The following is a 23,692-nucleotide window of genomic DNA, read 5'->3' as shown; positions in this document are numbered from 1 at the left end:
TCATAGAGTTGTTGTGAGGGAAGGAGGGGAAACCATGTACACCATCTGCATCTCTTTGGAGGAATGGTGGTATTAAAAATAATAATAAATCCTGAGTCTTCTGAATGTGTATGCGTGTGCACAGTGTAGCAAATGATTAGTGACTTATTTTGCTGTTTCATAATTTTATGTTATCTAGATCAAGCTGTGAGGGGGTATTAAAGAAACCTTTACATCTCTCTTACTTCTCTTGAACTCTGAACACACCAGACACTCTCTTAAGCCTCCTTAATCAAAAAGTTGCTGCTTCCACAAAGAGATAATTATCCAGGTAGTTCTTGTTGCTACTGCAAATGCATGGCACTTTCCCCTGCGCTCTCCTTGCCTCAACCTTTATGGCTGCCACCCCTACTCTCCAGTGCATCACAAGAGGGTTTTTCAGGCTTAAAAATGCATAATTGCTATAGCATTATAATGACCTATTGCTACAATGTACGAGTTTGTCTGAATTCCCAGCTTTTATTTTAAAAAGGTCTGTTTCTGGCCGTTTTTGTTACAGAAATATAAGGGGAAAGGTATACCTCTGCAACAAACCTTTTAAAATGAAAGCTGGAAATTCAGAGAGATACTGAGTCAGGGGATGGCATCCACCAAGCCCAGTAGTGCCATGGACACACCCTGTAAAGATCCACATGCCAGACAGCTAACCAGTGACAACCAACAGTCTAGTAGCTCGGTGGTGGGGGACAGACACTGGACCAAGGGGCACTACTGGTCCCTCAAAGGCTTAGCCATTACCGCTTAGGGCTTCTGGGTAGAGGGAGGCTACTTGGCATGCCCAAGGCCCAGAATGAGCCATTAAAAGGCTTGGGGAAAGAGGATGCATTAGCTGTGGCCTCCCATCTTACAAGAGAGTACAGCTAGGGGAGACGAGAGGGAATAGAGCTCAGTAGGGTATAATACTATAGAGTCCATCCTCCAAAGCAGCCATTTTCCCCAGGGGAGCTAAACTTTGTCATCTGGAGGCTGGCAACTCTACAGGTTCCCCTTTGCTTTGCTCAGAGAATCTGGGACAAACAAGCCACACACTTTAGAGATGCTGTACATTATATTTATTTGTTCCATTATAGCTTACAGTGCAAACAATATACAGACAAGATCTTTATTTAAAGTGCAGACAGGATGTAGATAAGGAATTCACATTATGGAGGGCCCAGCATCACCAAACAACACAAATCAAGTCTAGGAGTAGAAGGCAGAGTACACACTGCCTCAGAAGGTTACCCATTTTACCATCTAGGGCTGCATCATAAAGAAGAAGGAAATTTTAGAACCAGTTCTCCTGTCTTCAGCTTTTGCCCATATTTACAAACACGGGTCTAGGAAATGGCCCCAGTGATCTTGCAATGGGCTGTGCTCGTATTAATAAACCTATTTACATAAACTCACATCCTACATATACACACTCTTCAAAGGCTCAGGAATTAACAGGGAAGGGCCGAGACCACTCCTGCAGGATTAATGATAAAGATAGTGATGGAGAGACATTTACAAGAGAATGGCTGTGTACAGATGATTATTTCTGTGGAGCAACAGGAATGACTGTTCCTTTTACTGTTACCATGGTTATTAGCTTGTAAGAGAACAATGGAAGACAGGAAAGCATTGCCACAGCGGTGGGAAGCGGGAGAATTCGTTCATTTTATTTTTCCGATTGCAGGAGCTTTTTTTACTCCCATGGAGGGATGACATTTACTAGAACAGATTGCAGATCCCATTTGATCTAGTCAATTCCACTCCTAATAGAAACTGGAAAGGGGGGAAAAACAGCTCTGAACAATCCGTCTCTGTTGAAAGAGGAGAGGTTACCCTAAAAGAGAGGCAGAGATCTATGGCTCAACCACAGGTTTTTACAAAAATCCCACAGAGGAGATACAAACATGTTACTGCATGAAAATGCACAGATCCTTTATTAGGCTGAACACAGAAAGCGGCTCTCTTCAAAACAATCCTATACACAGCCTTTGGACCCAGACATGGCTCAAATACCACTACTGAGAAGGAAACAGCACTAATGGGTTTACTTTAGACGGAATGGTAATACAATCCTAAACAGAGTTACCCCCTTCTAAATCCATTGGATTCAATGGGCTTAGAAGGGTGTAATGCTGGTTAGGATTACACTGTTAGTCATATATAGTCAATACAAGAGGATGATATCACATGGTAATGATGGGAAGAGGCTATATTGTGCCATTCCCTTGAGGACCTTTGGCCATTATTCCACTCTCACCCAGATCACAACAATTACCTATATATCTCATTCCCAAGTGTGCCCCCATCTGCAAGTACCTAAATCCGCAGATCATGGCCACACTTACCCATAAACAGATGTTTCTGCAAACTTGGGGGACACCCTAGGTTTGCAGAAAAATCTGACATAAAAAATTTAAAAAAAAATTGGAGGATTAAATTCCCTCCAAAATAAAAAAGCGTTCTATGCGCATGCAGGCCCGGGGTGCGCAGCCGCTGTGCCAGCTAGGGATGGAGGCAGCTGCTTTGAGCCTGGCTGCACCGGCAAGGGACAGAGGCAGTCACTCTAAGCCTGGCCATGCCAGAGGAGGATGCCAGCAGTCGTAGGTGGGTAGGTGAGGAGATCAGCGAGGGTGGGGGGTGAGTGGAGTGCAAGAAGAAGAGTTGGTTTTTTATATGCTGACTTTCTCTTCCACTTAAGCAAGACTCAAACCGGCTTACAATCACCTTCCTTTCCCCTCCCCGCTACAGACACCCTGTGAGCAAGTGGGGCTGAGAGCGCTGTGACTAGCCCAAGATCACCCAGCAGGCTGCATGTGTAGGAGTGGGGAATCAAACCCGGTTCTCCAGATCAGAGTCCATCGCTCCAAACCACCGCTCTTAACCACTACACCTCGTGAGGGTGTTGGGTGAAGGGAGTGCGAGGGTGGGGGTGAGTGAAATGCCAATGGTGGGGGAAAGGGACCAAAGCAAAGTAGGGGAAGGCATGCACCCTCTCCACAAGTTTCTTGTGAGTCCCCACTTGTATCTTCTAATAACTACTAATAATTATTGTGGGGCTTGGCCAGGTTCATGCTGATGACAGAAGCCAACATGAAGGCTATGACTTTTGTAAAAAATGTTTGTATGGATGAGACCTGACACCCTAAAACAGCAATCCCCAACATGGCACACCTGAGCTACACAGTGCCTAGCTGTGGGCCGGTCCTGGCTTTCCTCTACCTCACTGAAGCAGGAGGGGTTTCAAAACAACCCAGGAGGAATTAATTTTGTGTCTGCAAGGAGCACTCATTTGGAAACAGCTGCCTTTACTGTAAAAGGATGCTTGGCTTGCAACCTCCCAAGATTTTGTGATTGGTCCCAGTTCCTCATAGCAGCCATTTTGTAATTGGTCCTGGTCTCCATCATGGCCATTTTGTGGTGGTTCCCACTTCTCAAAATTCCAAAAGTCCCCAAAGTCCCACCGACTCAATAAGACTGGGGACCCTAACCCCTTCCTCAAGTTGGAAGCAGGTTGTGTAGGTAACACCCCTCTGGATGCTCTATATCATCTAGCCAACCTTTGCTTCTAAAGATCAATATTGTAACTGGGTACACCAGGAAAATTGCACTACTGGCCCAGCCTTAAACCCCCTCTCCCTGCAGCTGCTACTCCAAAGGCCATCAGACATTGCACTGACAATTTTGTTATAATGTGGTTATAGAAAACTGCAGTAAACACTGGCATGATTAAAAGAAAGGCTGATTTGAATGGGAGGCAGCACCAAAGGTAGCTGGTCACCAGATGAATGTAGGAGAATATACAGTTGTTCAGCATAATGGAATGCAACTTTGGTCAAGAGGCCAGAATACATGAAGGGACAGAAGGGAGGAAGAACCAAATGGGGTTCATTGGTGATCCTAATACAAAGGAGGTAGAAAAGCTGAAGGAACCCACTGAGTGAAAATAAGCGTGTGTGGGCCAAAAAGCAGACGACATCATAATGCATCTCAGATACAAATAGGAGCTTCTTGAAACACCTCATAAATATATATATATATATCTGTATATAATATACACACTTGTGCCTCTGCATAAATTTACATATCCAATCTACCTGGTAGGAACCATGCAGGCAGGGCGTAGCAATGAAGGCGTCCGGAACTGTTCCCTCAAATATGAATGCCTGGGGATCACCAATGCAGCCTCTCCAGCACTCCAGAAGGGCAATTAGCAGCCGGATTTTTTCAGTCCCCTTTCTTCACTTACAGGATGTATTGCGGAGTCTGGCTGATCAACTTAGCCTGCCGATACGGAGGACCACATTTTGATCCCATTGCACAGAAAACCCGAAGGGTCAAAGGCCTAGAACTGGATGGGGGAGGGGAGAGGAGAGAGAGATTCAGTCAGGCACACCAGGGCTGGCTGCAGGCATTTGCAAGTCTTCAGGCAAGAAGGGCAGATTATCTTATTTCCTGTGAGGTACAACCAGGTACTTTGTACCCAGGGCCATAACTAGGGGAAGGGGCGAGGCAGGCAGCCACCGCCCCTGTGGCATGCAGAGTGGGCAGCAGAACTGCCTCTCCTACCTGGTCCGCTCCTCCTGAAGGAGAGGCAGTTCAGCTGCCTACTCTGCATGCCACGGGGCGGCAGCTGCCCTCCTTCCCCCCCCCCACAGTTACGGCCCTGTTTGTATCAGGTCCACTCAGATTGGACACTGCATGCAGTGTGCCATTGCAGGGGACTCTGGAGACACTCTTACATTACACACGGTTAAAGAGCTGGCATGGTACAGCGGAAAGGGTGTTGAACTAGCATCCTGGAAAACTTGGATTCGAATCCCCACTCTACCATGGAAATTCACTGGGAGAACTTGGGTACATCACAATCCCTTGCTTAACCCACCTCACAGGATTGTTGCTGTGAGAAAATGGAGAAGGGTGAACTATGTTTTAAGCTGCTTTGGGTACCCATTGGGAAGAAGAGTGGGATATAAATGAAAAAGTACAATGTTGGGCTGGTCAGAAGTAGCGGCTGGCCCTCATGCAAACTGACCAATGCCCAGAGTACCCTGGAACCACAACGATTGTGGGACACGCAGGATGCCCCTAAACCAAGGGCTTTCCCACACACTCATCTTACTCCTGACACAAGCATCGGAATTGGTTTGGGTGCAGTTTTTCCACACATCTGCCCTCCTATGTTTTCACAAATGTGGAATCAGTTTATTTTCTTCCGCACGTGCATCCAATAATGAGGATTTTCAAGGAGGGTGCTGTCACCATTGTGGTGTTATCAGTGGTATCATAACACCCCTCTTTAAAAAAAACAGCATTAAAATATCACTATATGGCTAGAGCCTTGTAACAATAGGCTTAGCAGCTTTTTCCTTATACTCCACGAGGGAAGAGGCTAGAGAAGTACTTTTTTAAATGAAAGGCTTAGCAGATTCTCTGAATTCCTAGCTTTTTTTTTTTTTAATGTCATCTCTAGCCCCTTCCCTCATGGAGATATAAAGAAAAAGGCATATAAGGAAACAGCTGCTAAGCATATTGTTATAACGTTCTAGCAGTATATTGATATTGTAATGCCATTTTAAAAAGAAAATGAAACCACTTGCCTTCAGGCTGGGGTGGGGGGAGAGGGACATGACAGTCCAATCATCAAAAAGTATACTGAGGTGGGAGGGATTGAAACATTATGCATGAAGAAAAAGGCGACACAAAAACAGCTTCCAGAAAAACATTGGGGTAAAAGTGATCTCAAAAGAAGCGGGGGGAAATGAAAAGTAAAGGCACAAAAATCAGTGTGGAAATCAGGGGATAAACAGAAGCAGTATGGGGCTACAACCAGTGGGGGAAAAACCCAGTCTGGGCTTCAGCATGTGCCTGGCTTCGCTGATTGCTAGCACTGGCTATGTCTGAAAACTTGAATCTATCTGCAATTTACATGAAGTTATAGAAGCCATTTGGTAGAGCTTATTTGTACGTTATCCCCTTTTCAGAACCAAGGTACCTCCAGTGACTCATTCCAGTAGCTTTACTACACATAGATATAATCTGTGGTGAATGGCCAAAACCCAAGATTTTTTTTTATTACTTTGTGAACAGCGTCACTCTGCAATCTGATCTGCAGCTCATAGACTACCCACTTGTCCAAATCCACTGAGACTCATATTTAAAAAACAAAAAAACAAAAAGAAGCACACCAAAGAGCTCTAAGCTACAGTGTCTTGTACAAACCCTTGAACACACATGAACACATGAAGCTGCCTTGTACTGAATCCGACCCTCAGTCCATCAAAGTCAGCATTGTCTACTCAGACCGGCAGCGGCTCTTCAGGGTCTCAGGTAGAGGTCTTTCACATCACCTACTTGCCTAGTTGCTTTAACTGGAGATGCCGGAGATTGAACCTGGGACCTTCTGCATGCCAAGCAGATGCTCTACCACTGAGCCACAGCCCCTCCTTGCCTAAGAAGCATCTATGGAGTACAAAGGAACTACAAAATAGCTACAGAAAACCTGCACCGCCACCTTTCCATGGTCAAAGCAGAGGACCCATCTTTCTACCACTCCTCCATGCTTCTGAATCTTCTCTCAGCACTTGGGTCCTGTAATGTACCAGATCTTAAAGCTCAGAAATTCCTCTGCTTTCTCTCCAAAAGGGTGGATGCCAGTTCTCCTCTTGGTCTGCATATCTTTACTAGAGCTCTTTAAAGGATCTTACCTTGTGAGTAAAATCAGTAAATTTGATCCTGGAAAGCAAGCGCCTTAGTTCCCCATGGCTGACTCTGAGCTCTACTTCCTGCAGGGGCACCACTCGGCTTTGAGTCATCAGGGCCCACTTCAGACGGAGTTTGCTGACTGACAGGAACCCCGGCTGGTGTTCAGAGGTGGGGCTTGTTGTCACAGTAACATAAAATGCATCTTTTTGAAGATCATTGATTCCAACTGACAGATGCCGAGGGAAAAGAAGACACTAGTGAAGGCTCAGTGATTGATCACATCCCAATAAAATCTGACAATCAGGTTAACTTCTATTGGCTGTCTTTCAATGTATAGGAACTCAGTATTTAGTGACAGATAAAATCTACTTGGTGTTCAGTCAGTCTGAAACTCTGCAATGAATACAAATGTCTCTGCAGAACTGATGTGAAAGTTGCAATCACCACTGGCATTTCTGACTCTAGTGACTGCTGTAACAAACAAGCAGAGAACAGACAATTATAAAATCTAAAGATTTAAAGCTTATGATTCTGAAACCTTAACCTTAATAATAATAATTCTGGCAGTGTTGTAAGAAATAATGACACATACATAGGCAATATATGTTCTTATAATTGCATAAGCTACTTAGAAAGACACAGCTACAGAATCCCAAAATCTAGAGAACCCAACTTATGCAGCTGCTTTACTGGAAACCTGAAAACAGTGAGATGAACCACTGCAATTAAAGCAGCATCCCATGCCAGGCAAACTGAGCTGGTTGTTTCTTCTTTCTGCAGGTGAATGCAGACTCCCAGAGAAAATGCTGCAAACTCTACACCTCAGCAACAATGTGAAGAAGCTCATTACCTACTGACATCTCACAAAGGATGTCGGTAAGAGCAGACCTTAAGATCATGGCCTGAAAAGTCTGCCTTCTACCCTTCTGTCTTCTTAAATTTTGTAACCATGCCTGACGAAAATCTCTAGTGAGCTTGAAAGCTCACACAGAATTTTGTGCTAAGTTGGTTGGTCCAATGAAAGGTGTTACACAGATACTGTTCTTTTTTGTGTGGATTTCATCTCATTCCTGCCAGCACTTGTTGCTGCAAATGGGTTCCAGGAGATCCTGGGGGTCCTAGGGATCCAAAAAGGTTTTTGTGTCAGGTATTTCAGGTCTTAAACTAGGAGACTATGGGTCAGGTAGAGAGTCACTATTCAGATCTCTCTCTCTCTCTCTCTCTGTATATATATATATAGAGAGAGAGCCACATGAACAAATGAAGCAGCCTTATACTGAATCAGACCCTTGATCCATCGAAGTCAGTATTGTCTACTCAGACCAGCAGTGACTCTCCAGGGTCTCAGGTAGAGGTCTTTCACATCACCTACTTGCCTAGTCCCTTTAACTGGAGGTACCGGGTATTGAACCTGGGACCTTCAGCATACCAAGCAGATGCTCTACCACTGAGTCACAGCCCCTCCCCTTCACTGGGAAAGGGGGATATAACCCTTTCTTCCCTGCCAATTCCTTGTTTAAAGGGCCATTACCAGAGCTGCTGTTTGCCCTAGAAGGAAAACACAGAGGTACTAGCTTGCTATTCATTTTTTTAAAGGGAAATCTAATCTGCCACCATCATGTCTAGCATGATCCTTAGAACCCCAGATTCATCAGTGGCCTGTCTTACTCCTATGCCCGTTACTGACTGATCAACTCATTTAAAAGACTTGTGAGCTGCAACATACTGCTACCCAGGCAGTTTATAACATAAAAGAATACAACAATAACAGCAATGCAATTGAAAGACAGAGGCAGCAGCCTAATAACCACTAATGTTGTTAAAACAGTATTAACAGCAAAATAAAACTTACATATTAAAAACAGCGGCAGCAGCCTAGAAATATTATTAAAAACCCACCAATAATTAAGCTAAGGAATCTAAAGCCGTCTATCCAGCATATAAAATGAGGGGGAGGAGCCTCAGCTAAACATCTGGGTGATGTGAAAGTCTTTGCTTGCCACACTAAAGATTGATAAGCTCAGCACTAGGCAAGCCAGTTGTGGGAACTGAGCTCCAAGACTGAGGCTCCAGTAGCAACAAGGCTCCGTTTCTTCAGTCCCATCTCCTTATTTCACAGGCAAGGTCACATGCATTTAGGGTTGGTTCAAAGAGGGTTTTTTTGCTGCCCCAAGCAATTATTGTTTTAACCAAAAAGCTTAAACCCTCACAACAAGCTGGGGAAAAAAACAGAAAGCAAGTGAACAGAATCATTGATTGCACAGCACAAACTGGGAAGAGTTTGAGCATTTAGGTGCCTTGGTTTTATTTTCACAGACACGCGCGCACACATATATACTCACTAGATGAAACAGTCACTGTGCCTGTTGTATTGCTAAGGTCCAAGAGGACGGTAGGGAAAGCAGGATGAAGGAGATAAAGATGGTGAACTCTTGGGCTGGGTTCCTATTTTTTTAAAAAGCCATAATTATCCATTTGCTACACAGTTCCTGGGATTTGATACAAAACGCATCTCACCCTATGGAGAATTTCCTAAATTTGACCTGAAACAAATTATCATTTTATTCATTTTCATCATGCACTGAATTTTTAATATGGAAATGAAATAAAAAACAGAGTTGGGGGAAATTCTGCTTTACCTTGGAGAGCTTTCTCAGTTCTCTTTCAGTCTCATTAAAAGCATAGACACAATAATGTATTACCATTAGGTAAACACTCTGACAGTGTTAAGAAACATTGAGGAGATAAAAGAAGGGATCGTAACCGATTCTCCCCACTTGTGTCCCATGGCACAGCAAAAAACTATTTAAAAAAACTCTTGATGTCATCATTATTTTAAATGTAGCTTTTACATAGTATCAAAGTGCAGAGTGCTTGCAAGAAAACAGACAAGAGTTGCCTCTTCTTCTAGAATGCTTTGAAATGATTCCAGTCAGCTAGTAGGCTTGGTTATTATTATTATTTTAAAGAGTATTTACATACATAATGAATCAAGCAGAATATAAATAAAACCCAGACAACTATCATGTAGAAACTTCCAATAAGGATCAGTGGAACAAGCAGACTGTAAAAACTTCATAAGACACAGGCGAAAATAGACAGACAATGCCAGGGCTTGATTCATGCCAGAAATCTGTTTTCCACATCAGGTATGGGTCCTGGAAATATGTGAAGTGAAGAAAAAAAGTGTATTTGAGCACATGATAAATGACTTTCACAGCCTCTCACTTTCCAGTTTCCAAGGCCAACAGTGCAGAACTCAGGCAAGCCTGAGCCACGGCTCCTTTGTTATGTAGACATCGAACAAAGCCTCCTTCTTACATAGGAACTGGACTCTTACGTACCAGGCTCTTTAAGAGAGGCTGCTTCTCGTTAGCCCAGAAGAGAAAGACGGATTTTCTATCTAGAGTCATCACTGACAGCACATCTGATTTTTTCATGTGACAAGGCAGTTCATAGTTCCAGACTGGAAGGCCTGATTTACCATCCACTACCAGTACCTGAAAGCAGAGAACCTAGAGTAAGCATACTAGTAAGCACAGGAAAAGACAGTGGGCAGAGAAGGGTTAAAAATAAACCCTCCGTATACAGTGGCCTCTGATTAGTAAATGTTGGGGCCATATAAGAGGGAATAGATATCCCATTCTTCCCTTGTTTGTAATCTTCCCAGGAGCATCAGCTTGGTATGTTCTTCTTCACGCTTAAGAGTCATTCAATGCATTACACAGAATAAGATGGCAGAAATCCAAATGCCTTTATTCAGGTAGTAAACTAGCCGATAAACGGTTCCACTGAACCAATCTGTCTCTCTCTGATGTGCCGATTTATTAAATACAGGGAGCTTTTTCCACAAAATGGAGCATTCCAGAAAATGCATTGAGCCCTCTGTGTAATGTGCATAACATCTCTTAGTCGATTGCTTATGCTTACAACTACTGCAGATACAGCTGTTACTTTCCGATATAGTAACCAATAGGTGACACATAATGTGCAAACAAAATTTGTAAACTAACCTTTTTCATTAAGCTGTTTCCACTTTGTGCCTGAAGCATGAAGTCCAGGGTTAAATCATCATTGAAGTAGCCAGGGGAAGGCTGGCTGCAAACATTCAGAAAGCAACAGTCAGAACCAAGGAGAGATAGGACAGTTATCCGAAAGGAACAAAGTACCCTTCCTTTTTCCTGGAACTAAATCCACGCTCTTCCAAAACAAATCAGGCTGCTCATTCATCAACTACAGGCAAGGTCAAGGACCACTTGTTCATGCATCAGAGGAAGAAGAAAGAAAATAGAGTGTAATACTCCAAAAACCAGCTATACATAATGAGGGAAAATTCTTTGCTGGGCAGAATAAAAATGCACTGAATAGGTAGATGTCTTATTTACAGTCATCCTAACATTCTCCACACCTTTAAACATGCACCAGTGAATCCACTAGTTAGGTGGATTCTGCTGATATCGGACACCTCATGAATGTGTGAATCACCTCTACTGAAAAGTATGGTGTTTAAAGTGACTGTTTCACAGCTGTAAGAAAACACAGGATGAACAGCTGCAAGTGATGAAGTGATAAACTGGGTACTAGCAATGTTTTGCTTGTGTCTGTACTGTGTGGAGCATAAAACAGAAACCTCTTTATGTGCTGCCAATGTTATGTGTTCCGCTGCGCACACTGGACAGCACATAATAGATTGGTCATAAATGAGAAGTGCATGGAGGACCAATGTGAGCTGAAGGTCCAAGATGTGTTTACTGTCTCCACAATGTTTGTAATAGTCTAAATCCCTACATATTTATTAATTTTACATCTTTTGAGCACAGAGAGCAAGTTTAAAATAAACTGCAATGCAAATATAAAATGATAACCCCAACTATCAGATGCTTGCCCAGATTTTAAAAAGCTTAACTTTGTTCCAAGATGCTCTGGTGTGGACTTATACAAATGTTCAGGGGAAGGGTGCTTCACAGTTGTGAGACAGTTATCAAGACCATTATTCTGCATGCTCTTCTCATACAGACCTATATGTGGCTCTACTATTTTACAAGACATACATAACAGACCACAACTTGTTTGTAAAGCCCAGTTAATCTGCAGCTTGCCTCCTTTCACACCTCCAAGCAGAATCCGAAAGTTTTGTGCTGCTTTGTACAACTGATTCTGTAGTCGGGAGGCTAAGAAGGCCACTGTTACTAAACACTAGTCTTTCTGAATCTGGATCTAACAAGAAAAACTGGTTGCTTATCTATAAATGTTGTTCTTTGATTGATCATCTGTGTATTCATACTGACAGCCTTTACACCACAGCAGAGCCAACAATTCAGTAACTCCTAGAGCTAGGCTTCTGGCATGAAAATCTCCTTACAGAAGGGCAGCTTTGAACTGTGCCAGCTCCGATGGTCATTCCATTTCCACCCAGTTCCTTCCAAAAACGTACACCGCAAGTTAAAGGCCCTTGCTGTGGGGAAGGTGGGTAGGTTGTGTGAATTTACAGATGGCCACTCAAAGAATAACAGTTACAAGAAAGCAACCTATTTTTACTTCTTTATAGACTCTGTGCATCACACTGATGGGTACAGATGAGCAGGCACACCTACCTGGAGGTGAATACTGATGGGTCAATTGAAGAGGGATTGCAGGACTGCTTGTACAATGGCAGCATCTGCCCTGGACCAAAGAAAGAATCAGATTGAGGAGGTTGTCAGGATACTTAGATCCCCAAAGATGGAGCCATCCTGACCACTTGTTCTGAGTACATGTGTATATTGTCTGTCCAAGACACAGATTGGTACTCAGAGACAAAATCAGAGGGTGATGAACCTGAGGCCTTTTCCAGTTCAGATGCAGGGGCAGATGAATCAACCTCATGAGAAGAATTAGAAGATGTGGTAGGAGACAAGCTGGAGTGAAGTGTTCTGAAGGTAGCTGAATGGGCTGTCATAGAGGTTCAGAAGAAGCATGAGAAGTAGACAAAGTAGGTGGCTTGATGGACATTAAGAAAGGGGCAGTGACACAGCCTCACCAGAAGTTGGTCAATCCTCTGACAACCTAGAAAGGTAGCAATCGGTGTCAAAGACTTGGGAATGACTTTAGGCAGAGCCAGACCTCACTTGGAATACTGTGTCCAGTTTTGGACTCCACAATTTAAGAAGGATGTTGACAAGTTGGAGCGTGTCCAGAGGAGGGCGACCAGAATGGTCAAAGGTCTGGAATCCATGCCCTATGAGGAGAGACTTAGGGAGTTGGGCTTGTTTAGTTTGGAGAAGAGAAGGTTGAGGGGAGACATGATAGCCATGTTTAAATATTTAAAGGGATGTCATGTTGATGAGGGAACTAGCTTGTTCTCTGTTGCTCCAGAGACTAGGACACGGAATAATGGATTTAAACTAATAGAAAAGCGATTCCACCTAAACATTAGGAAGAACTTTCTGATGGTGAGGGCTGTTCAACGGTGGAATGTGCTGCCTCAGAGGGTGGTGGAGTCCCCGTCTTTGGAGGTCTTTAAGCAGAGGCTAGATGGCCATCTGTAAGGAGTGCTTTGATTGTGGAATCCTGCATGGCGGGGGGAGGGTCGGGGTCACTGGGGATGTGGTGGGGGGAGGAGGTAGTTGTTAATTTCCTGCATCGTGCAGGGAGTTGGACTAGATGACCCTGGTGGTCCCTTTCAACTCTATGATTCTATGAGTTCACATTGGTACTGATGTTGGCATGGAAGCCCACAATACCTGGATCAGTACCAAGTAAGGCATATGCTTTGTGGGCACTAAGGGTCCAACCATTTGTTGAATTCCAGCTGGGTCTTTGTATGTTGTACATGGAGACCCCAGTTAGTCCCAGTGATCATCTTAGGTGGTCTTGTAGATGTCCATGGATGAATGCTGTTCTCTAATGTAGGGAGTCCATTCACCCTCACAGTATTGACAAGGGTATCACAGGGGAAATTGCTGAAATGAGCTAGGGCGTTCTTTATATTTATGATACAAAGACATTATCTTGCAGGTCATTTATTGGTATCAGTGGACAGATTTACCATTTTCCTCATACAGTAACAAGGAACATTTAGTACCAAGAAGCCAGCCTCGCTGATTCCATAGAGGTTCCGTATAGAGGATGAGATCTGTCTGGACGATTCATACAGGTACTGAACATCCCAATGGTGAGCTGGAGAGTGTGAAGCGCTTGGTCTAGGGACTCATACTGGAGATTCTGACAAGTCCTCCAACTGTCACTCGGAGAGGGAAGTCCTGTGTGGTGGCAAGATCTAGATACAAAGTCTTCAAAAGAGGCAGTGGCTCCAAGATGGCAGTGGGCTGGATCTCCATAATTGTTGTTGGTGCTGACTGTGCTGCTGCTTTTACTTCTGTTTGTGGGGTTCACTCTTTCCCCATTTCTTCTTTTTTCAAGACTAAGATTGCTGAGTAAGGTTGTGAAGAGGCAAGAGGAAGCGATTTCTTTAGCTGGAGCTGCAGCCTCAGCCATACCTGAAAAAGTAGAAAGGGCCCATTTCCAAAGAAGTGTCTGAAGGTGAGGCTCACAACTATCTACAGGTAAATAATTAATAACTATTCTAACTATGAACTATACATTATCCATAATAAACCTTTTTTACCAAAAGAAAAATGAAGAACCAAGTCTCTGAAGAGAAAAACAGCTCAGAAAAGTTCTAAATCACTGTTGCTGCTGTGGCAGATTAAGAGGAACTGAGCTGCAAAGATGTGACATGTCCACAGTTCAAACAGTTCAAGAGCTGCACTTCTGAGGAGAGGTTTTAGGGGCTAAATTCTAGCTCTAGAAGCCTCTGCACATGTTCAAAGCTCATCAGTGTGATGCACAAAGACCACAAAGCAGTAATCCATAGTTAGCACTAATTGCAGTTTAGAAGTCAGGTACAAACTGTGATTTAAAACTCGTGTTTAATACCCAGAAACAAACCACGGTGTGATGGGCAGCCTGCATTCAGATGTCAAACAGGCCATTATTTAATTAAACTGTAGTTTGCAATCTGTGGTTTATTGACATGTCTGAATGGACAAAGAAGATGTCCTTGATTAATCTTCCTTTTGAAGTATGTGAGGATTGCTAAGTGTAGAGAGGAAGGAGATGCAGGTCAGCTTAGCACAAAAAAGAGGAAGAAAGAAAAGTCACCTGTCAATGTCCTGCTGCTCCAGAGCCCAACAAGGCTTCAAGTCCTGTCCCCGCAGCAAGGTCAGACCATGTTCAGTAGTGATAAGAAGATCACTGCAGTTGCCATCTGGAGACTTTACTGTCTGCAGAAACTCAACACCTTCCCTGGGGGATGCAGAACATACATTGAGGTGACTGTGCACAAATTATTGCATTCAAGGGCTCATCAATACAGCAGGTCTTCAGCTATGTGAAGCCACATAGAACAAGTGCTAAACAGTACCTTCCATTGAATTCCCCAAGTATGCTCTTGTGTTATACTGTATGGCAGAGGGTTCCCCAGCCTTTTTGAGCCTGAGGACACCTTTGGAATTCTGACACAGGGTGGTGGGCGCAACCACAAAATGGCTGCTGTAGGAGGTGGGGCCAACCACACATAGGAAGTTCAAGTGCAGGGGAGAAGAGGGTTAAATAAATACACTGGAAAAGAATAGTGTGTGAGAGAAAAAACAGCTATAACTGAAGCAATATTATTTTAATTTATACAGCCAATTAAATCTGCCATGGCCAATAAAAAGCTCTGCTGGGCAAGAGGCCCACATGCCCCCCCTTTTTTAAGAACACTTGGTGGGCACCAGGAAAGGTGTTGGCAAGCACCATGGGGAGACTCCTGTTGTATGGCCTAGGTCTCAAACAAGATTCATGTCAGACTCAGACAGAGAATATAAGGAACAGCCACACTCAGGGATCTTTGCTTATTCCCCTCCATGAGCGGAGAGGCCATCACGATTTTGGCTAAAGCAAGATTCAGGGCAAGCGTCTTTGTTCCTCCCCCGGCAAAACCGTTGTGAACCCAAATACTCTTGCAACATTTGTCAGTGGCATTTTGTACAGCCTTCCCCAGGAGTAATTAATCTTTGAATTCTGTTCGGGACTTCCTCAGAAAACCTGTCTATCCTGTTACATTTCAGTTGGTTCTATTTGTATTATTATATTCCCTATTATAATTTCTTACTTCTGTTAAACGTTCTGAATATTTCTGCATGTATCCTTCGCTTACAATTTTATAGTCTACAGTTATTGCTTAAGAAATAGTCCTCCTGTATCTTGAGGCACAGAATTACATATACAGAACACTCCTGAGAGATAATTCACAGTGGGTAGCCATGTTAGTCTGTCTGCAGTAGTAGAAAAGAGCAAGAGTCCAGTAACACCTTAAAGACTAACAAAAATATTTTCTGGCAGGGTATGAGCTTTGGTGAGCCACAGCTCACTTCTTCAGATATAGCTGAATGCCCTTCCACAATCTACATTGACAAACAGGTCAGTCTCTTAGACAAAGATTAAATGGACATAAGTCTGACATCAGAAACCACAATATTAAAAAACCAGTGGGAGAACATTTCAACCTTCCAGGACATTCTGTTGCAGATTTAAGAGTAGCAGTTCTCTTACAAAGGAATTTCAAAGGGAGATTGGAAAGAGAAACTGCTGAATTACAGTTGATATTCAAACTAAAGACAATGCATTTACCTGGGCTGAATAAAGACCTTGCATTCATGGCTCATTACCAATGCTGATTTCTCTACACCCATCTCTCCCCTGGACATCACAGACTCTTCTGCATACCACACCTAATCCCATCACGCCTGCTATTCACATTTACATACTGTTAACATTTACATACTAATGCTTGTCTGAATTCACTCTCCTCTACTTAAAGACAGATGGATTCACATTCTAGCTGTATCTGAAGAAGTGAGCTGTGGCTCACGAAAGCTCATACCCTGCCAGAAAATATTTTTGATAGTCTTTAAGGTGCTACTGGACTCTTGCTCTTTTCTACTACTCCTGAGAGATGTATGGTAGAATAGCCAACCGGCTTTACAATTGCCCAAAGTGCCAAAAGTCAGTAAATCAACATACTTCACATTGGAGAGAAGACAAAGTCCCACCTGTAAATGCCAATGAGCTCTGACAAATTGAAGGATCTGAGCTTCTCCCACTCTGGGTCTTCCTGCTGCAGCATGGGTGGGAAGCCATCATGGTTTCTGGCTTGAGCAAAGATATCACGCAGGGCAACTGCTTGTACATTACCTAGACCAAAGGGAGGAGCAAAAGGTAGGAAGGGGCCTTGATATGGTGAAAGTGCCAGGGTTGCAGCAGGGAAATCCTAGCTACTGTGCTTCTATAACTGCCTTTCTAACTAATCAGTTAAAATGTGCCCCAACCATATTTTAGATTTACAATAATTCTGCAGGTACCTTTTGAAAGAATTTGGTTGTCTTGTTGGCCAAACAGCCCCTTACATTTGGTCTTCAAGACTCCTCAAAAAAGAACTGGTGCGACACAATAACTGGCCTTGCTGCACAATAAGTCAAAGCAAAATCCAACCACATCCCACCCTTTGCAGAATACTCTTGCGCGTCCGTTCCCAAAACAATGGTGTGATATCTTATCCAGAGTTTGAGTGGTGAGATATACTTTGTTGTACAGGGATGGCTGTTTTGCTAATTTTTCCATGTAAAAAAATAACCCTACCTAATGTGCATTCCCATCAAGGAGACACACTTTGAAAAAAGGAAAGAATATCGTTACATAAGTATTAATGTGCTGGGTTTATACATCTAAGGAGTTCATAGCCTTAAAAAATAACAAATAAAAGAAGATAAAATAAACAAGTTTCTCAAAATTCTGTGAAGGGGTGCATGCATGAGACATGTTATTTATCTCTAATTGCATCATAAATAAAGGAGATACTAATAACCTCCTGCAACCATATTCAGTACAATAGAAAAGAATGTGCAACTGTTGTGGGGATCACATTTTCCCTGGTACAAAGAAAATGTAGATGCATTGCACAAACAAGAGGTTGTACTGGAAGGCCCTGAGACAAGTAGTGTAGCAAATGTGGTAGTTTTCTTCCATGCAAGCTTTATGCTTGGATTCTAAATGGATGCCAGAGGGTTTTAAATCTTTAAATTCCAGAGGGGCTGCAGGAATGAGTTAGTTCCAAGATCCAGCTGCTGGAATTTTACAGCCTTTGCCAACTGACCCTCCCTGACACTGTGATAACTGGAAGGCCACCTGCATCGATTTAAGCCTTGAGTCCTGAACTTCTAAGTCAGAATGTCCACCACCTCATTATAGGCTGCAGCACCCTTTTGCCTTCTCATTTTATACTCTTTGCCTCCGCATATCTCTGTCCCTTCCCCCTTTTTCAGACAAACCACTTAACTAGTGACACATCCCACATTCACTTCATGTCTGGCACAATCCCCAACAAGATACCCTGTGGGAAGGGACACTGGATCAATGGACTTGAGATCTGTTTTTAATTTATGTATTTTATACTACTGGATCCTGGGTTAAGCTCACACTTTTTCTAATTTCAACATGGCTTAGAAATAAGAGCAACTAGAAATGAGAGGGAATCTTACCAAAGCCAAACAAGATGTAGATTGCTCCATGGCCGGTGATGTGAACCTGCGGCCCGATCAGTTTTCCATTTCCACTGATACTGTACTTCACAGATCCTCCCACAGGGATGCCAGTTTTACCAGATACTAGGAGGAAATACAGGTCTGTCTACAAAGGAGAGGAAAGGTACATGGAACTGTGGGCATGGATTTGCACCCATAAAAGCCTCTTTATCCCACAATGAAATAAGAAACCACTCCCTACCCACAAAGCCAAGTGGCCCAGCATTCTACATTTTTGTTCAAACCTCCAGCTAATGGATCACACAGTACTCATCGCAAATAACATCTAGAACAGCAATACTCACTCAGTTGCTCTTTGACGTGCCACCTTGGCCCTTCTGAGCACTGTTGCCCAATGTGGCACGCGCCCCATTGTTCAGGAAAGTGGGCAAGGCCATTCTGTGGTGGGGATTATTGTCGGCAGGTGGTTACCTCTGAACTCTAATCCAAACACCCAGGCAGCTGCCTGGAGGAGAACAATCTTGCCATAGAGGAGAGTAAAACCAGCACCATCCAGTAAAAAGTGCAAGCAGGCCAACAGCAGAGCAGGGGTGGTTTTACCTCCCCCCCCCTTTCTGCATGGCCAGCTTGCCCTCCTCTGGGCACCTGGGTAATCTCACTCTCTCACCTGATCTAATGGAGGAGACAGCAGGAAGGCAGAGAGGAAAGTAAAGGGCACACAGGCCTTTTGCAAAGTGAGGTTTCTCAATTCTCCTGGCTGGCTCAGAGCAGGCTTCTGTAGCAGGAAGCCTTGCTGTAGCCTGAACTGTGAGCCTAACGTCAGGGAGAGAGAGAGAAGGCACCAAGGGACGTCAAGGACATACAGGTTCAACAATGAGGCAATCCTACATGCTGGAGGGTATTCTGGTACAAAAATGGTTATAGTTATATATTTAGTAGTACTGTAACGTATTATTGTATGTGTGCATTTGGTAAAAAGTAAAGGTAAAGGTCCCCTGTGCAAGCACCAGGTCATTCCTGACCCATGGGGTGATGTCACATCCTGATGTTTTCTAGGCAGACTTTGTTTACGGGGTGGTTTGCCAGTGCCTTCCCCAGTCATCTTCCCTTTACCCCCAGCAAGCTGGGTACTCATTTGACCGACCTCGGAAGGATGGAAGGCTGAGTCAACCTTGAGCCAGCTACCTGAAACCAACTTCCATTGGAATCGAACTCAGGTCGTGAGAAGAGCTTCGACTGCAGTACTGCAGCTTTACCACTCTGCGCCACGGGGCTCCTGTGCATTTGGTGGGGTGGCACAAAAGGCACATAGTAGTCATGTGGCCCTTTTGGTTAATGGTAATTACACATGTGGTTCTCTGTGAGCCATGGATCAAGCATGATTGGTGTAGGCTTTGCAACAGTTAAACACAAAATTAGGGGAATGTCATACTTCAGGAAATAGAAGAAAATCAACTGGACAATTATAATAGTTTGTCCATTGTTAAACATACATTTCTTTATCTAAGCTTTCCAAATTTAGAGAAACAATTGTTGCTCATACTTGGCATGGAAAGCACTTGCGTGGAAGACTATTTGCCATCTACCCATGCTACTTAACTCTGATCAGGTTCTCTACATTACCACCAGCCATACGTATCATACCTTTGCTTTTCCAAGTGCCAAGATCACTAAATCACTGATCCTATCTCCATCCACATCTGGTACAGTGACAGCTGGAGCAGCCAATGTTTCACTGGGCAGGTGGGATCGGTTGAGTGTCCAAATTGGTTCCCCTACAGGATGACACACAACGACTTCAAGGTTAGAAGAAGAAGGCGGAATTAAAAAGAGCGTACTGGAGAGTTGAGATCCTTATAAAGAAATAAAGTGCAAAAACAAAGTCACTGAATGTTGAGAACCTCAACTTAACAGACTTAGGCTGAAAAGAGACATAACAAAGCACTGGGAATGAGCTTTCAGCTCTCTTGTCTACCTCTACCACACCAGTGACTCAAACCTGGATCTATCCCTCATGCCTCTCCCCCACATTCATGTGCCTGCTATTGCCACTTCCTTCATATGTGGTTGGTATACAAAGCGCCCGACACCTGGTAGCTGAAAGGAAAACTGTATAACTTCCTCCCAGCTCAGGTAGCTAGCTGCAGTAGGTTTGTTTCCCAGCTGGAGAAGGGAAAAAGAGGAGACAGCAGCACTACCAACTGAGCAGGCCAGCAAGCTGGAAGGGGAAAAAATGACATATCAGACTCATTGGCTGGTATGCAGGAGATAGAAATTACTACTTAAAAAACCTGACAAGGCAGTCTCAGTACTATGAGTTCCCATGCTATTTTGCATCTTTTCCTGGTCTTAAGGATATACACTTTTTCCATCCTTTAATTCTCCATTTGCAAAACACTTTGACTTTTTACACCACTACATGACAGCCCGGTTTTGAAACCACAGCTCATAGGGAAGTTGAGGAACCTTTTCATGTGTTGCGGCAAATGTCCATTTCTTTAAAAGTAATATATGAAATAATCCTTGGAAGTTAGAAGGCAACAGGTAGCCTTGAAGTGAAGACAACACCTCTCAGATAAGACTAGCCAAGATTCTCACACTCCAAGCAAGGAAGGACACACCAGTCTGGAGTGGAAGGAGAAACCACACCACAATGGTGAGCATTTCATTGATACGAGTTTCCCAGAGAGACCATCTACATATTTATGTATTTATTTATTAAAAAGGTAAAGGTAGTCCCCTGCACAATCACTGGGTCAGTACTGACCCATGGGGTGATGTCACATCAGGACGTTTTACTAGGCAGACTATGTTTACAGGGTGATTTGCCATTGCCTTCCCCAATCATCTACACTTTACCCCCAACAAGCTGGGTACTCATTTTACTGGCATTGGAAGGATGGAAGGCTGAGTAAACCTTGAGCCAGCTACCTGAAACCAACTTCTGTCGGGATTGAATTCAGGTCATGAGCAGAGCTTTGACTGCGGTACTACAGCTTACCACTCTATGTCATGGGGCGCTTATTTATTTAAAATACATTTAAGCTGCTTCATAGCACAAGGCTCTTGAGGCAGTTTATAACATAGTTACAAATTATCATAAAACCCTATAAAGCACCAATAAAACAAAAATGGCAAATGTAGAATGGCAAAAACGGCAACAGTAGAAGCAGAGCAGAAGAAATAAAACTAATAAACACAGAGATATATCAGTAGTAAAGCAGAATATTAAGCCCTGAATCAACTCAGCAACAGGGTAATACAAATAAAAACAGTTTATAAACCAACTCTCCCACTGAACCATTCTATTCACCAAATGGCTTCACCCAATGCCTGAAACTCCTAATTGTTGGCACCAGGCAAACTACCAGGGAGCTTTTTCCTCAAGTGAGGTGTCACCACCAAGAAGGTCGAGTCTAGACTTTGAGTTTCCTTTCCTTTATCCCTTAGAAGCTCCTTGATCCATTGATTTTGAGCAGCGTAATTTTAAATCTAATGTTTGAGTGATATAAGGACTGAAATAAATCTTACCACTGACAATGTAGCCTTGGGATCTCTGTCACTTAAGAAAAAAGGCATTATGTCAGACACAGAGGCATTAGATTTATATATTAAAAGGTGAGAGATATAACGTGATCTAAGTTCCTCATAAAAGTGGCATTCCAAATGGGCATGAGCTAATGAATCAACAGAGCCAGAAGAGCAAGGACAGGTCCTTTCTGGGTATGGCATGTTCAAAATTCTGCCTTGCATAACCATAGAGGGGTTAGCATTCAGTCTAGCTAAACAGAAGGCTCTAGAAAGACGAGGGATTGTCAAATAATAAATATAAGTGGGCAAACCGCGTGGTGGTGGTATTCCGAAAAACTGAGATGAACAAACGCAGCGAGCACGGAAAGTAGTGCTGTTATAACTGAGCTCTTTAATGCACTTTTTAATTTTGGCGAAAGCTTCAGTTTTCCCAAGATCTAATATCATATCCAGCAAGAAGCCCAACAATGATGATTTCTCATCTAGGATTTTTTGCCATAAGGATTTAAAAGAGTCATGCTTCAAAGAAGCTAGAAGCCCCTCAGTGCTAAAGCACAGCTTAAGTTGTAGCTTAAAGGCGGCCAACCATGCCCTAGCTTCGAGTGACATTTGGCCAAACTTGGAGCGAAGGGTAATGCCAGCAATGCATCAAGGGGCATTTAAGCGTTTTCGTCAAAACTGGAGCAATGGACGATCTATAGATTAATTGACACCAGTTATCCAAATGGCAACGCCAAAAAGAATAATTGGAATAATTTTTAAGCTGCAAACCTGAATAGCCCCTGGAATATATTTGCCGCCTTTAGTATGAAAAAATTGACAATAGCTCTAGCCCCAGGTTTAATTTTGTTGGACACTGCTTTTTGATGGGCATTCCAATTTAGGTTATGGGAGAAGAGAATGCCAAGATAAGACTTTGAGTTTCAGTCAATGAGAGTGTGACCCTCCTACTGCAAGCTCTTTATTTTTTGGAATGGAGGTGCTGGGAAACTCAGATAATAGTTTATCTCAGCTGCTGGCGAAACGTCAGGAAAGAAAATACCAAGACCACGGTCACACAGCTCGGATAACCGACAAGAACCGATCAGATAATATACTTTTATAATTTAGGATCTGAAACTTGGACTAAATTCTAAAGTAGCATGCTATTATCATTTCTTTGTTTACTTTTTAAAAGTCACATTTCAGGCTTCTCAGCCAACACAGGTTCTTGAAGCAGTTTAAAATCACAAGATGATATATTTAATAAACAGTATAAAAAGAATTCAATAGCAATAAAAACCAAAAAGCTAAAATACCATTTAAAATCTCAGCAAAGTACTAAAATACCACGAGGCACATTAAAATAAATACAACATTTAAAACTATTGACCTATGTACTTAATCATGGCTATATAGATTGTTTTTTCTGTCATAACTAAACAAATTTTAAATCACTGAAGAACTAGCTAACTATTTCAACCAAGTATTGTGTCTCTGCTACCTCCGTTGACCAATTTATTTCCAAGCTTATCATCAGTCTGCACTTGGACCTACCTGAAGAGCCACGCAGAAGGCTGAGGAATTTAGAGACTCCAGTAATGAGGCAGACAGGCTCCGCCAAGGACCCAAGGGTCAGGCCCTTACACTGCACACTCCGAACATCCTCTGGAACATGAGTGGACCACAGGGTGCTGCCATTCAAACCAGAAAGGGCCATCAAAGTTACCCATGGTTTGGAGACACCTGAGGAAACATAAAAGAAGCGGCCACATGCTTTTGTGATGTGAAGGGAACCTGCTGTTCAGCTTGGCTGCAGTCTTCAAGGCTACTAGATCTTCAAAGATGCCTGCTGTAGTATTGATCAGCCTGCTGGTTGCCCCTTAACTAAAGCAGAGGGC

The 23,692-nt window shown here is 43.2% G+C and overlaps 1 protein-coding gene across 1 annotated transcript in view; it reads right to left on the bottom strand.

Moving 5' to 3' along the window:
- Positions 1-4,273: 4,273 nt before the first annotated feature.
- FAM234B (family with sequence similarity 234 member B) overlaps positions 4,274-23,692 on the bottom strand; it is a 32,827-nt gene continuing 13,408 nt past the window's right edge. The window contains exons 4-13 of the mRNA XM_056846843.1: positions 23,349-23,537; positions 19,926-20,056; positions 18,279-18,426; positions 16,794-16,935; positions 14,860-15,003; positions 10,731-10,815; positions 10,062-10,217; positions 9,060-9,162; positions 6,720-6,943; positions 4,274-4,363 (exon numbers count right to left, since the gene is read on the bottom strand). Of these exons, the coding sequence (XP_056702821.1) occupies positions 4,358-4,363; positions 6,720-6,943; positions 9,060-9,162; positions 10,062-10,217; positions 10,731-10,815; positions 14,860-15,003; positions 16,794-16,935; positions 18,279-18,426; positions 19,926-20,056; positions 23,349-23,537 (1,328 nt within the window). The 3' untranslated portion in view covers positions 4,274-4,357. The remainder of the gene's footprint in view (positions 4,364-6,719; positions 6,944-9,059; positions 9,163-10,061; positions 10,218-10,730; positions 10,816-14,859; positions 15,004-16,793; positions 16,936-18,278; positions 18,427-19,925; positions 20,057-23,348; positions 23,538-23,692) is intronic.

The sequence above is a fragment of the Euleptes europaea genome, chromosome 3 (genome assembly GCF_029931775.1).
Source record: "Euleptes europaea isolate rEulEur1 chromosome 3, rEulEur1.hap1, whole genome shotgun sequence".
Classification (NCBI taxonomy): domain Eukaryota; kingdom Metazoa; phylum Chordata; class Lepidosauria; order Squamata; family Sphaerodactylidae; genus Euleptes; species Euleptes europaea.
The sequence above is the reverse complement of the archived record's forward strand: the minus strand, read 5'-3'. Positions and strand labels throughout refer to the sequence as shown.